Consider the following 15,115-nt stretch of genomic DNA (forward strand, 5'->3'; position numbering starts at 1 on the left):
GGATAGAGGGAGGGGAAAGCACAAATGAAAAATGACTTAAAACATACCAACCAAATGAAATGTGCTGACACTATTGAAATCCTGAAGGAATTAAAACAAACATTAAAATACGTTTTTGAAAAAAAAATCTGTAAAAATGGAACACAGATTGAGTACTGTATCATACGCATTTTGTTAGGTATGATAATTATATTCTCTTTGTGTTTTCTATAACGTCCTTTTTTTAAGTCCTTACCTTTTTTGAGATATGCACTCAAGTATTTTTGAGTGCAGCAATACGTTTTAGAAAATCTTTAAAGTATTATTCCGAAAAGTGGCAGTAGAGAGACTAATGAAACAAGAAGTGTCGAATATTGAAAACTGAAGAGCAGGATAATGGGGCCATGAGGAGTCATTATACGCATCTCTCTGCTTGTATAAATTTGAAATTTTTAAAATATACAAATTTTTTAAAACACAAAATATGTAATATAAGTTGATTCTAATGTGCTTGTTGGAACCCAAATAGTGTTTACCTGAAAATCAATCCTGTGGATTGGTTAAAAAGAACTGATGATGGGGGAGCAGTGCCATTTGTATGCCAGGCAAAAAGCAAAGTCCCCAGTGGACCCACAGCCTAAGAATTACAGTCGTGACTGTTTTCCATTCCCTTACTCCGTGTACTTGTCCTTCATCTATCCTCAAGGTTTGTGATCATTCATTTCCTTTCTTTTCTCAAGAAAGGTGAATGCTCAAAGAAATGCTGAAGCTTTTCAAACTCAAATCCTAGATACTTTCTATAGTAAATGTAAAACTCAAAGTTTATCTTAAAAAAAAAAATAAAAAACCTCATCAAGTGAACTTCTTTTCAAATCGCTCTGTATATGCATGCCATCATTATAATCCTTTAAGTTCACATGGTTTACACTTAAACGAAAACGTCTTCATTTTAGCCCACAACATAAAGAAAAGATTCAATGAATGTAATGAACAGCCTTCTTCCTGTTTCAGAGCATTTAATTCCAAAAACTCACATCCACAATAGACTCTATTTCAAAACCCAAGTCTATTCCAGGTCTGTTCTGTTGCAATTTATCTATCAACTGATGTTCACTGACTATGTCCCACACTTCCTGGGACATCACTAGATACGTCATAAATGTTCTCCTTTCTCATAAGGTTTGACTTTTGAGATGCATGTTCGGAGTCTGCATTTGCTGTGTGTTAAACATCCAAACAGTCCGCTCTTCCCCCGCCCCGCTACCGAGAGGAGCTCACCTCAAATACTGTTTCAGGGCACTCGTTATTGTCTTCACTTCCCAATCTATAGAATTCTCCAGGTCCACCTCATTGCAGGTTTTCACATCTGGTGAGCAAGCAAGGAAGAAAAAAATAATTCAAACCTTGACCAAATGGCTCATCTTTAAACAGCCAAACCACAAATATTGAATTCTGTGGTTTCCTATAAAAACATTACATATAATTTCTTATCATATTATGAGCCATACTCTTTTATCAGACATTTCTCGCACTTCAGAAAATCTGTAGTGAAGATCAAAGTAAAAGGATAAGGGTTGGGCTGGGAGTAGGGGAAAACTGGACAGAGCATTTAAATATTCAACTGCAAAGCATGTACAGCTATTATTATTACTACTACTACTCTTATTATAAGGTACTACTCAGTAGCCATGGCTTACAGCATGTGGCATTTTGCAGTGTCTGTATGTTTGAACTTGTTTCAGGTGGCATGATTGCTATCATACTGTGTTATGACAGGGGCAACAGGCAGTACCCTTAATGGCAAAATTCCTATTAGAAGAACAAGAAGTCAGTGGGGGAAAGGGATGGTAAGTCTGGTCCCACATTTCTAAGGTTTATACTCATCATATTATCTTTCTGAAGACTAATACATGATCAACCAAAACAGAAATGACACATAAACTTAAAAAGTCTTTCATGGGTAACCTTTCACATTAATGTTACAATCGATACACTCATCCAAGAAATATTTACTAGAAGCCTCTATGTAACATGTCTGACATTCATTCTAAATTAGTTTTCTTTGTCCTAAAAGTACGTTAATGATGCATTTCTTACAAATGCCCTTTCAAATATCTAGTAAACTCTAAAGAAGATGTAAAACAGGCACTAAAAAAAAGAAGAAGTAGAAGAGTTGAAGGAGAAGGAGGGCAGCGCAATTAATTCTGCAAAGGAAAAAGTCAACCCTGGTTGAAATAAAAGGAAAGGATAGTGGGAAAGGCAAGCATTCCGAGTGTGGTGGCTTGTGAGGCTGGGCTACTGCACTTAGCTGTGACCTGGCAGCAGGGAGGAGAGTGCAGCAAGGGACACACACCTGGGCTTCAATCCCGCCTCAGCCCTGACCAGCCTCACCACCCCAACAAGTCAGCTCCAAACCTCTCTGAACTTCAGCTCTTCATGTGCACGACGGAGATAACGTACACGCTCTCGCGGAACTACTGAGAGCATCAAAGCAAATCAGGAATGTATGCAGATTTCCATAAATCATCTGATGAGTGGGTAATTACCACAGCTGAGTCACCAAAAGTATAAGCGTTCAGTGGTGGTACCTACCCATGGGAGGGAGCAGTAAATGGCTTAGGATGAAAGACATCAAACAATCAACAGAAACTGGAGTGAGTTTCTACGCTCCAATCACACAAAGGAGAAAATAAGAGATTTGTGGAAAACACTTACTTCTCCCTCACTCCAGAATGCTGTTTCAACTAAGACCCCCCCCAGAAAACTAGTCGTTTCAGGTATTTTTTCCTCCCTTACACTGTATTTGTCTATATACAGAAGGAAACTTGTTAGTATACCCTTTTCAAACTAAAGTTCAAAAAGAAAATCCTGTCCAAATGGGACCACCATGTTAAGTCATGCATGCCACTTAAAAAGTTTGAGGCTTTGGCATGGGAAAGGATGGGTGACAGTGCAATGTTATTTCTCAAACTTTTTGAAAATAAAGTAAAACAGGAAGTGATGGTTATTTCACAGCCATAACATCAGATACATGAAGTCGATTACTCAAAAGTCTGGAAACTTTTCAAAGCACTTCAACAGCTCTTGATTACAGCGGCTGACAGCAATATGCAATAAACTACAACAATGGCTATTGACACTGATTACATTTTGATCGGTTCCTACAATTCAGAACTCATTTGTTACTGAGTTTGTCAGACAAGCCACAGATACATTCAAGAAATCAAATTAAGCACCCTGATTAAAGGTGCAATCCTTTATAACTAGGACTAAATAATTCTGTTCTAAAGGCTTTGCCAACCAATTACTGCAGTAACTGAATATTCTCTCTGTCATTAAGTCAATTATTTAAATCTCATACAAGTCAGATAACATTTTCAATCAACTTGCTACCAGCAAATCACCATTTTAAAATCCAGGAGGCTTCTAAAGGAAATCTTTTATTTTCAGCTTTTGACCAAATGATCATTCTATATTTTGAGAACCATAGTCTTTATATGAAAAACTAAGCCATCCTTTGAATTCATGGAATAAAAAGGAGCTGTCACATGAGAAGCCAATGACTACGTAATGTCTATTGTATTAATCCTCTATTAAATTTTCACTGTTTTCAAATAACTCAATCATCCCTAGCAGCTCTTAACAATCCGTGGATGCACTGGGACTAGGTAAATTTGTTAATAACTTATTTGGGATTCAAACTTAAAAATGCATTTAGAGTGTTCAATCAGAATATATGTTCTACCATAAATAAGGTAGAAATTCTGTTTCCTTTCTGGCCAAGGAACACTACACCTCGTGGATTAGTTTAAAACCTAAACTAATGAACAGAGATACAAATAGTTGACTTTTTATTTCGGTAAATGCTTCATAATTCTATAACCAGTGGTCATTTTTTTGAAACCGGAAACTTTCAGCCCAGCCCAACGTGCTGGCACCCTACTCGACACTGACTTGGGTCCCAGTCTAAAGTACTTGAAGATGCCCAGTGATTGAATGAGTTTGGAGAATATTCTTTATAATCCAAAATCAGAATCTTTTTCAGCTACATTAGTTTACTTTTTCCCTCAATCTTTGTGAAAAGTCCTACAAACAAAGTAAACATGGTAATATGTTTATAGTAAAACTCCCCTAAATTAGTCTGATTTCTGGCTTTCTATGGTTCTCTGTCTTAAAATAAATAAAATCATCCAGCTGTTTTTACAAATTAAATTTAGAAACAAACAGAAAATTCACCAGCACACACAAGCTACCACCACATTTTCCCAGCACCTTCCCTTCCCTGCTCTGATGCTTTCATTCCAAAGAAGGAGAAGAAGGAAGAACACAGGACAATTCTAACTCAGCAGAGTTCCAACCTACCAATTGCGATAATTCATCTGTTACATTTTCACCCCACTTACTAAAACACCGTGACTCACCCAAAGACACCTCATCTGCTATTTCTCCCTGCCTTCCCCAATTGCTTCAAGTTTCTAATAAAAAAAAAAAAAAAAAAAAAAATTCTACCAGACTATGTGTGCCCTCTGTTAGAGCAAAAAAAAAAAAAGAAGGAAAAGAAAAACACCTGTAAAGGGAAGGAATGTAATTGCTCACTGGGGCATGTTCTTGTGGAACCTTAAGAAACTTGGTCCAAGGGAAAGCTAGGAGGCTGTTGGAAAATCCAGCAGACCGCTACTTTCTGCCCCCAGGGATGAAAGCTGACCAAGAAGGCAAACAACTCTTATCACCAGGGGAGGAGGGCAGCTGCCCCCTCCTTTACCTGACCTGGAGGAGTACAAATGGTGGTCAGCTGCCATTAGTACTGCATGTGTGGTGGAGAGGAGAGAAGGAAGGGGCAGGGGAGGAAAGGGGAGCGAGAAAAAGGAATGGGGGAGGGGAAGAAGAAGAACAGGAAGGGGAAGGAGAAGAAGAACAGAGAGAAATATTTTTCTCTATTGTAATTTTAAACATGAAGGTCATGAAAACACACCCAGTAGAGACACAAGTGAAGAAAACATGCAAGATATTAAGCATGCATCCTTCTTTTAGAAATCACCACAAACTTTTACACAGGAGTATTTAAAGAATGCTGAAAATATCTGCCATTTTATTTTATGTAAAAATGGCAATAAAGGAAAAATAATAGCAAAGTAAATGATTAGCTCTCAAGAACTAAAGAGAACCAAAGTGAACAGAAGTTCCTGTCAAAAAATATAAAACGACTTGGAACTTTATCTCAGATTTTTAAAAAGTTAGGTTACTTTTCATTTCTGCAAAGAAAAACGCATTCCAAACAAAAAGTACTTTGAAAAAATTCAAATTTGAAATAAACGTTACCTGGAGGAATCGAAATTTTAAAAAATAACTGCCTAAAAATGTTAAAACTTGGTAAATCTGGGGAAGGGGTATTATGGGAGTCTATTGTACTATTTACTTGCAATTTTTCTGCAGGCTAGAGATTATTTCAAAATAAAAAATTTTGGTTTTTAAAAGTAAATAAATAATTTTTTAAAAATAACTCCTAGTACCACAAATGGGCAAAATTATCAGAATTAATTGTCTACTGGAGGGAAAAAAATAGATTGGTACAAAAGAGCAAAATTAAAAGTCTGGCAGACTCACCCAATTTTCTTCTCTTAAACATATATAACTTTGAAACAATGTAGAGAGGTTGGGAAATGTAGAAAATGAATATCTACAGGACAGTGTGTACACAACTCTTCAGAAACTCAAATTCTTTTTTTGGAAGAGGTATAAGTTAGTTCAATTTGAACACTTGCTGAATCAGGAAGAAAGGAAAGAAACATCTTAAGGTAATCTTAAATTCATTAGGAAATAGTGAATAAACCTCTTTCGTTAAGAGCTGAAGTTTGAGTTGGTAACATAAAGTAACAAGAAAATGATATTAATGCTAATAAAAATCCAAAGTTTGTGACTGACCATCTCAAATTCATACTAGGAATTATTCAGAGATGAAGTGAAATTAATTTATCCTGTGCCGTTCCCTTAAATGCATTACTTAATAAGAAAACAGTAAGTCAGTATCTTTCTCTTGTGTCAATTCTCTAATTTCCTCTGACTGCAGAATGATATTACTGAAAACACAGCAAAAAGAATTTTTGCCAGCAGCTTAAATGAGGTTGTGTCATGCTTGTGTCCTGGACTTCTCTACGCTGAGCCTCACGGAAAGTGAAAACAGTTTTCCAGGTCATGAATTTTTGAGGGTTTAGATATTTTAAGCACCTTGCAAGTTCAGAAACTGTCTTGGGACATTTCCCATGAGCAGAGGAAAGTACCACCCAAGTCCAGGGATGCGGATGATCATATGGTTTTTATAAGTTTAAGAACAAATTTGGAGACAGCTTAACACCTCAGGGTGACCACAGGGACACCTGCTTGTTTGAGCTGCCCTTGAACATGAATGAGAAGATAATAAAATAAAGCTCGGGTCCTTATAACCGATTCACTGCCAAGTGTGCCTTTCAGCCAAATCTCCCTTTCTGATACCAACAGTCTTCCAGTTCTAATCACCATAACACCATCTTGGAAATGAGAGAAGTGTTTCTAATTTTAAAATTAACTAAAAGCAGATGCTGTCGTCCTATTAAACCCTGCCAGCTGCTACTGAACCACTGGCAACCTGAGTCTATTTCATTTGGAGCCCACTAATGGTAAAAAGGAAAATCTGACTGCCAGAATTGCATACCCAAGTTAAACCAGAGAGGCAGAAAATGAAAACAACTCGTGAAAGCAAATGTATTCTAATAAGGCTCTCCAAGTCATGACGAGGCATTTTTCCTGTGCTTAATAAGCTCAGAAAAGAGTTGTTGCTTATTAAATCCTGAATTCAAACACAGCCAAACAAGCAACGCTATCCGTAACATCCCGGCTGATTTCATTCAGCTCGGTTGATGCTTGCTCAAAGTAAGTCTTTGCGACAATGCTTTAAGATGCAGACGGGTTTAAATGCATTGACAGAATACCTGAGGGCACTGTTAATATTGATTAATTAAAGTGAGATATCAAATAAATTAATATTTAGCAAGGTCATAATGACAGATCGGTTTGACACACAGGCCCTCAAGCCTGATGAGTTATCTTCACCCCCCAGGAGGCAGCCTGCTTTGGGGTCATGGGGGGCGGAGGAGCAGGGCCTCTTACAGGTGGCACTGAGCTGACAGCAGAGTGTAATGTAAAAGCGCTTTGTCATTCACATAACGTCTGGGGTAATGAAATGAATTCACTTTCTGGCTTCCTCTTGTCTGCGATGCCAAAGAACACTGTGTTATCAGCACAGATGGAGCAGGCAAGGTTCTGGAGAACAGCCTGGTGCAAACTACAAACAAGCCACTGTGCATACCAATGAATCCCTGAGAATCAGACCCTTGCTGTTGAGTGACAGTTGTGGAAGCTCCAGAAAAATGAGCGAGTCCCAGTGGTCTTGTGCAACCAAATGTACTGTCAAGACTTTGGACGGGCAATTTGGAAGCCATGCAAATCACAGAGGCCTGGCTGCTACTCCCCTGGGAGAAGCAAGCAGTAGAAGACGTTCACCCATGAGCTGCCTTCTTTTCCTCCTCCATTTCTTAGTAAGGGGGACCTGAGCAAACACTAACCGACTTCTCTGAGCCAACCGTCTCTGCTCAGGAGAAAAGGACTCCAAGACAGCAGACGAAAAGAATGGATTCCCAAGTTACGTTACTATGAAACACTGAGTTGCAAAGACAACGAACATAAACAAACAATGCATGGAAAATGATTAGAAAAGAGGCATACCCATCAACATACTGAGAAGTCTCTGGACCTTTGAACTCACCCCCACAACTCTGTACAATCCTTGGTCGTTTATACCTATTTGGAAGAGACGAAATGTTAGCAAATACAAGACAGTCAAGTCTGAAAAGCTGTCAACAAACAGTGGCACTCAGAATCCTTGCTAACTCACATTAGCAGCATTCCTGTTGCCTATAAAAACAACGTTTGACAAAAGTGAGTGTTTACCAACTTGCCTTAGCAGCTTGGTATTCATGACTTATGGTTGGAAGTTGATCTCCTGAAACACTGTTGCAGGTGGCCAAAATGTAAGGAGCCAGTGGTTATGAAAAAAAGTTGATTAAGTAGTACTCACACATACCAATGCAATTTGCTCAGATGCATGGCACCTTTCATGTTTCTTATGTTTACTTATTCTTGAGATTTGTCTTGAAAACTGTTAGCCTTTTAAAAATAATATGGTGCTGATCAGGACACAGGAAGAAACCGTTGTGTGGATGATTCTTGAAGACCATGGAAATCACTCACTCAAAAGTAAAGCAAAACTTGTTTTGTTTGGGTTTTTTTTAAGAGCCATTACATGCACTGTCCAGTAAGAAGCACTAGGACTCCAAAGGAGGATCAGAGGCTGTTTCACTGGGCTGCCTTTTATTTCGCTCTCCTTACTCAGTTTCAAGCTTCTGAAATGTCCTATTCGTCTGTTATTTGCTGAATCGTGTCCCCCAAAATTCATATGTTGAAGTCCTAACCCCCAGTATCTTCAGAATGTGACTGTTTCCGGAACTAAGGTCTTTAAAAGAAGGGGTTAAGTTAAAACAAGGTCATGAGGGTGGGCCCTAATCCAATATGACTGGTATCCTTATAAGCAGAGATCAGGCCACAGATGCAAACCGAAGGAAGACAGTGTGAAAACACAGGGAGAAGATGGCCATCCACAAGCCGTGGAGAGGGGCCCTCAGAAGAAACCAGCCCTGCGGACACCCTGTTTCAGATCTCTAGCCCCGAGAACTCTGCAAAAATAAACTTCTGTTGCTTAAGCCACCCAGTCTGTGGTACTTGATTATGGCAGCCCCAGCAAAACAGACATACCTTCTCTCTCGATTGTCTCTAGAGAGCTCAAAGGACCAGAAGAGGAAAGGCTGGCCCTTCAGCCTACACAAGACTATTAAGAAGGATCAAGAATCAAAGTAGCAGAGAGGCACCTTCATGATGGGAAACACTGACTCCAAGAGCAGAGAAAGATGCAGGTCAGCCCTGCCAGGAGTTGGGGAAAAAAAGAAACTGTCAAGAAACACAAAAATCAGAGCTTGAGCCTGCTGGAGGAGAAAACACCAGCCACAGCCCACTCCTTCTGTCTCCTACAGGCTAGAAGACCATGTCCAGAGAATTTTAAATACCAGAGGATTTTTGTCAATACTACTCTATTTAAGAAACCTAAAATAGTGGCCTCAAAGCCAGAAGCCGAAAGAGCAAGTCATATTCTGCAAACAAACGTGCCCTCTGAGAAGTGCCCGCCATACAAAGAGAAATGAAATAAGAATGTTACTTCAGCAATAATCATCACTCTGTGCTGGTAATTACAATCAGATAATAGATCAAGTTCAAATTCATCAACTCGAGAGAAGGAGAGTTCACTGCTAATGCGTAATGAAAGGTACAAGGGGGAACTAATGCTACTCAACACAGTTTTTCCTTTTTTAACATGAAATTTAAATAAACCTCCTATAAAAGCAGCTTGGAAACGGCACATAGAATACATACACTCAAGTCATGTAGGATTTACTGTTTCTTGTTACATTGTCCTTAAAAGCTCTGGACTAGGGACTTGGGACAAATTTTACATCTATGAACACACACATGACATACAAAAGACATCATATAAACAGATTTGAAGAATATAAACCAATCAATACGCCAAGTCATACGATTCGTATATCCTCTCCAACTTCTCTTCCAAATTTCCTCTATCAGCCAAAGGGATCAGCGTTTCTCATCACCAACTATTAGAATTTTGAAAATCTTCTTTGACTTCCTGTCACTTTCCAAATGCAGCAGATCGCAATCTCTGCAATTTCTTCACACTCTGGACTGATCTCTGCTTCTTCAGCACGACCTCGAACTTGATGCCTGCATGTTGAGCATCCCTACAGGGACATACACCCAACCATAATCCATTCTGAACACCATCGTTTTTTCTACTTTCTATTTTTCAAGCCACTTTGATTACCTATAGGTCTCTCCCATCCCCATTTAAAAGTTAAAGTCATCAGATCCAATCCGAATTCCTCAGCTGAAGAAGCATGTAAGGCACAGACACATAACTCCCCATAAGGGGTCCCACCTCACCTGCCCACACTTATTGCAGAGTATTTGTCTTCAATCAGAGCAGACCGCTGACTATCAAATTCATCCCCTCCTCAGGCACAAGTCTCCTCTGACGGGGAAGTTCTTCCCCTTCTCTTCATTAACAACTCATCTGCCAAATATGTATTCACCAAACACATGGCAGGTGTGATTCTAGTTGCCCAAGAGTCGACAGTGAGCAAGGTGAAGTCCCTTCAAATCAGAAAAAAATCCCACCTTTTCTGTCACCACCCACAGTGATATTTCCTTTTATTAAAATTTTTATCTGTTTTGAACTTATATATTCTTTTCTCACCACTTTTTCTATTGAAGTGTAGTTAATTTACAATGTTGTATTAGTTTCAACTGTACGGCAAAGTGATTCAGCTATACATATCTGTGTGAGTATATATGTGTCTATATCTATTCTTTTTCAGATTCTTTTCCATTATAGGTTATTACAAGATATTGACAATAGTTCGCTGTGCTCCACAGTAGGTCCTTGTTGTTTACCTAATTTATATACAGCAGTGTGTATCTGTTAATCCCAGACTCCTAATGTCTCTCCCCCACCACCGCCACTATCTCCTTTGGTAAACCTAAGTTTGTTTCTATGTCTATGAGTCTGTTTCTGTTTTTGTAAATAACTTCATTTGTATCATATTTTAGATTCCACATATAAGTGATATTGTATGATACTTGTCTTTGTCTGACTTGCTTCAATTAGTATGATAATCTCTAGGTCTATCCATGTTGCTGTAAATGGCGTTATTTCATTCTTTTTTATGTCTGAGTAATAGTCCATTGTATATATATATGTGTGTATATATATATATATACACACCACATCTTCTTTATCTATTCATCTGTCAATGACATTTAGATTGCTTCCATGTCTTGGCTACTATAAACAGTGCTGCTGTGAACCTTGGGGTGCAGGCATCTTTTTGAATTAGAGTCTTTGTCTTTTCCAGATATATGCCTGGGAGTGGGACTGCAGGATCATATGGTAGCTCTATTTTTCGTTTTTTAAGGAAACTCCATCCTGTTCTCCATAGTGGGTGTACCAATTTACATTCCCACCAACAGTGTAGGAGGGTTCCTTTTTCTCCACACCCTCTGATATTCCCTTTTTCTGAATGTGACTCGTAATTATTTTCTTTTAACACCTGATCACATTTTAAAACAAGTCCACATTCTGCTATTCACAGTTGCCAAAATCAAAATTCTGAATGCCTGACCTGACATCAGGTTATTTAGGTCTGTATTTTTCCCCACTCAGCATGAATATTCATATGTCACTATGTTAAAAATAGTTTCCACACCAAACCTATCTGAAGATGTTAAATATGGGACAGTATATGTCCCATATTGCCTTTGCTTAAACACGTCCACCTCAGAATTTTCAGATTAAGAATCGTGGACTCTGGGACTTCCCTGGTGGTCCAGTGGTAAAGAATCCACCTTCCAGTGCAGGAGATGTGGGTTCGATCCCTGGTCAGGGAACTAAGATCCCACACACCGCGCGACAGCTAACTAAGCTCACGCACCACAACTACTGAGCTTGCGTGCCTCAACAAGAGAGCCCGCGTGACACAACCAAGACTCGACGCAGCCAAAAAAATTTAAAATAAATAAATTGTTAAAGAAAAAAAAGAATTGTGGACCTGTGTTCTTCCTTTTCTCCCCAAATACATAGAGATATTACCTGGAAAGATATTAGGTTAACTTTGATTTGGGCTTTTTTCGTTTGTTTATTTTTAATAGCTTTCACAGTGCCTTGCATAGAATAGTTGAGTATAGAATAATAGGTATAGCTAGGTTGATTTGACTTGAAATTATTTTAGAACTACAGATACAGATTGAACTTGGCCCAAACCAGACATTACACTTAAGAACTAAAAACTTTAACATCCAAGGTATTAATAAACAAAACGAAAAGACAACCCTCAGAATGGGAGAAAATATTCGCAAATGAAGCAAGTGACAGGGATTAATAATCTCCAAAATATACAAATAGCTCATGAAGCTCAATATCAGAAAAACAAACAACCCAATCAAAAAATGGGCAGAAGATCTAAATAAACATTTCTCCAAAGAAGACATACAGATGGCTAAAAGCACATGAGAAGATGCTCAACATCACTAATTATTAGAAAGATGCAAATCAAAACTACAGTGAGGTATCACCTCACACCAATCAGAATGGCCAACATCAAAAAAAATCTACAAACGATAAATTCTGGAGAGGGTGTGGAGAAGACGGAACTCTCCTACACTGTTGGTGGGAATGTAAACTGGTACAGCCACTATGGAGAACAGTATGGAGGCTCCTTAAAAATCTAAAAATAGAGCTATCATATGATCCAGCAATCCCAATCCTGGGCATATATCCGGAGAAAACCATAATTTGAAAAGATACATGCACCCCAATGTTCAATGCTTACAATAGTCAGGACACGGAAGCAACCTCAATGTCCACTGACAGATGAATGGATAAAGATGTAGTAATATGTACAATGGAATATTACTCAGCCATAAAAAAGAATGAAATAAGGCCATTTGCAGCAACATGGATGGACCTAGAGACTGTCATAATGAGTGAAGTAAGTCAAACAGAGAAAGATAACTACCATATGATATCACTTATATGTGGAATCTAAAAAAAAAGGGTACAAATGAACTTATCTACAAAACAGAAACAGAGCTACAGATGTAGAAAACAAACTATGGTTACCAGTGGGTAAGGTGGAGGGGAAGGGGATAAATTGGAAGATTGGGATTGACATATACACACTATTACATATAAAATAGATAACTAATAAGGACCTACTGTAGAGCACATGGAGCTCTACTCAATACTCTGTAATGGCCTATATGGGAAAAGAATCTAAAAAAGAGTGGCTAAATTTATAACTGAATCACTTTGCTGTACACCTGAAACTAACATAGCATTATAAATCTACCGTACTCCCATAAAATATTTTTTTTTAAATCCAAGGTATTAAAACTTTTTCGGCACACCAAAGCTTACTGACAGGTATCATTACACCACAATACTTTCTACCTTTTAACAAAAATCTATAATTGGGTCAAAGTGTTTATAGGCTCAAGGATTTTTTTTTCTTTTAATTTATAAGATTGGTTCTGATCGGTAGTAAAGGCAAGGTAAGTGCTCTCAAGTTCACTGACAAGCAGCTGATGACAGCTGTCCCTGGGCAAAGCGGCCAAGGTGAAATCAAACGTGCCTTCCTTCCCACCACCTGCCTCCTCCAATCTCACACAGTGCTGTCACTAAGCACTGCCCACATCTTCCTTGAGGAGAGGGGCGAGAAGTAGAAATGAGTTTCATCATCATCTCGGCCTCATTGTTTCCTTCTCTAAACCCAAATGATGCTACCAGACCCAGAGGGTCCGTTCAGCTCCAGAAAACAGCTGCCTGGAACTCAGGAACCCCAGTGGGCAACCAGAGGTCCTTGTAGGTGGGCTGGAGAATCAAAAGAGAAAAGAAGATACTTTGAGACAATAAAAAAAAAAATTACAAGCAAAAGGAAAAAAAAAAGTTTTAGAGGGTTGATAAATTCCATTAAACAACAGAGGTGGAGGTAAAGGCTGGAGGGACTCAACTGACAAGTCAATGAAGTAAGAAGAAAACACAGTGCCATTTGGAGTTAAGGAAGCAGAAGAGAGAAGACAGGTAATTAAAACTCGCACACAGGAAAGGCAAACAGGGAGAAGAAGAATATCAAATGGAAGGAAGGAGAAGTTGGAAAGAAGTGAGAAGATAACAGGCTAGAAATTATATCACACTTAGTTTCCTGTTAATTTCATAAAAAGTACTGAGGACTTACTATATTTTAGGCACTGAGTTACAATAAAGTGAACACACAGGGTAAAATTAAAAAGAGAATTAAAAATGAAAACAGAGAACAACTTGGGACTAACCCAGCCAGAAAGTCTTTTGTTTAGGAAAGAACATTTTTGGCTTCAGGAGCAGATTCTGTGCCTGAGAGCCCATGGTATACATTTAACAAAGAAACTGAATAAGCTAATAAATAAACTGAATCAGTAATTGATAAGTTGATGATTGGTTAGTAAAGAGATGTGGAAAGAAAATGAAAAGACAAAAAGGATTATTTATAACTACAAAAAATAATACAACATTGTAAATCAACTATACTCCAATATGAAATTTTTAAAAAATGTTTTAAAAAGAAAAAATATAGATATAACAGTATAAAAAAGTAAGGCTCAAACTGGAACATCAACACTTTTGATGGTAACAGGCACAAGATTATTGCAAAAAGCTTTCCAGGTGTGTGATTCTACAGAATAAATTATCAGATTCCACGGGTCTATAAACTAACATTCATTCAGTTCTCATCTAGTAACCAGCAAAGTGCTTGGTGTGAACTGAGATATTTGAGCAATCTCTGCAGAGGAAGTGAAACGTTTATTTGCATTTGTGCACGTTGACAACAGGGGTGAAAGGTCATTAATGTTCACGTTCACATTCACATCAAAAGTCTGCAATGTGTCATTATTAATGAGGCATATACAAACATGGACATGCATACGTACAAATAAAGGTTTACACATCTCACCGGCACTGCAAAGACAAACTCCCCTGTTGGCTATGTAATGAACAAATACAAATATTCATGCATGTATGTGTGTGTATAATAATTTTAAATATGTTTGATAATTATATCTTATATATCTTGAAAGATTCTTGAAAATAAAAGGGAAACAGTATCATATGTAAAATGATTAGGAAAAATTTGTGAGGAAATACCTAGCAACAAATCTTAAGAATGCTATGCTAGGGCTTCCCTGGTGGTGCAGTGGTTGAGAGTCCGCCTGCTGATGCAGGGGACACGTGTTCGTGCCCCGGTCCGGGAAGATCCCACATGCCGCGTTGTGGCTGGGCCCATGAGCCATGGCCGCTGAGCCTGCGCTCCGCAATGGGAGAGGCCACAACAGTGAGAGGCCCGCGTACCGCAAAAAAAAAAAAAAAAAAAAAAAAAAATGTTTTGCT

The 15,115-nt window shown here is 38.4% G+C and overlaps 1 protein-coding gene across 5 annotated transcripts in view; it reads right to left on the reverse strand.

Annotated features, from left to right (window-relative positions):
- Positions 1–15,115, reverse strand: part of ARHGAP10 (Rho GTPase activating protein 10) — a 321,959-nt gene that overhangs the window by 117,117 nt on the left and 189,727 nt on the right. For 3 of the 5 annotated variants that reach the window (XR_003002000.1, XM_024736120.1, XM_024736119.1), the window contains exons 14-15: positions 7,738–7,812; positions 1,258–1,345 (exon numbers count right to left, since the gene is read on the reverse strand). Coding sequence is in view for 4 of the 5 variants with exons in the window: in XM_024736120.1 (XP_024591888.1) it covers positions 1,258–1,345; positions 7,738–7,812 (163 nt within the window). In the remaining variant the exon portion in view is untranslated. The remainder of the gene's footprint in view (positions 1–1,257; positions 1,346–7,737; positions 7,813–15,115) is intronic. The other 2 variants (XM_024736121.1, XM_024736122.1) reach the window with 1 other exon arrangement.

Source organism: Neophocaena asiaeorientalis, unplaced genomic scaffold (assembly GCF_003031525.2).
Source record: "Neophocaena asiaeorientalis asiaeorientalis breed wild unplaced genomic scaffold, Neophocaena_asiaeorientalis_V1.1 scaffold7, whole genome shotgun sequence".
Taxonomy (NCBI): Eukaryota; Metazoa; Chordata; class Mammalia; order Artiodactyla; family Phocoenidae; genus Neophocaena; species Neophocaena asiaeorientalis.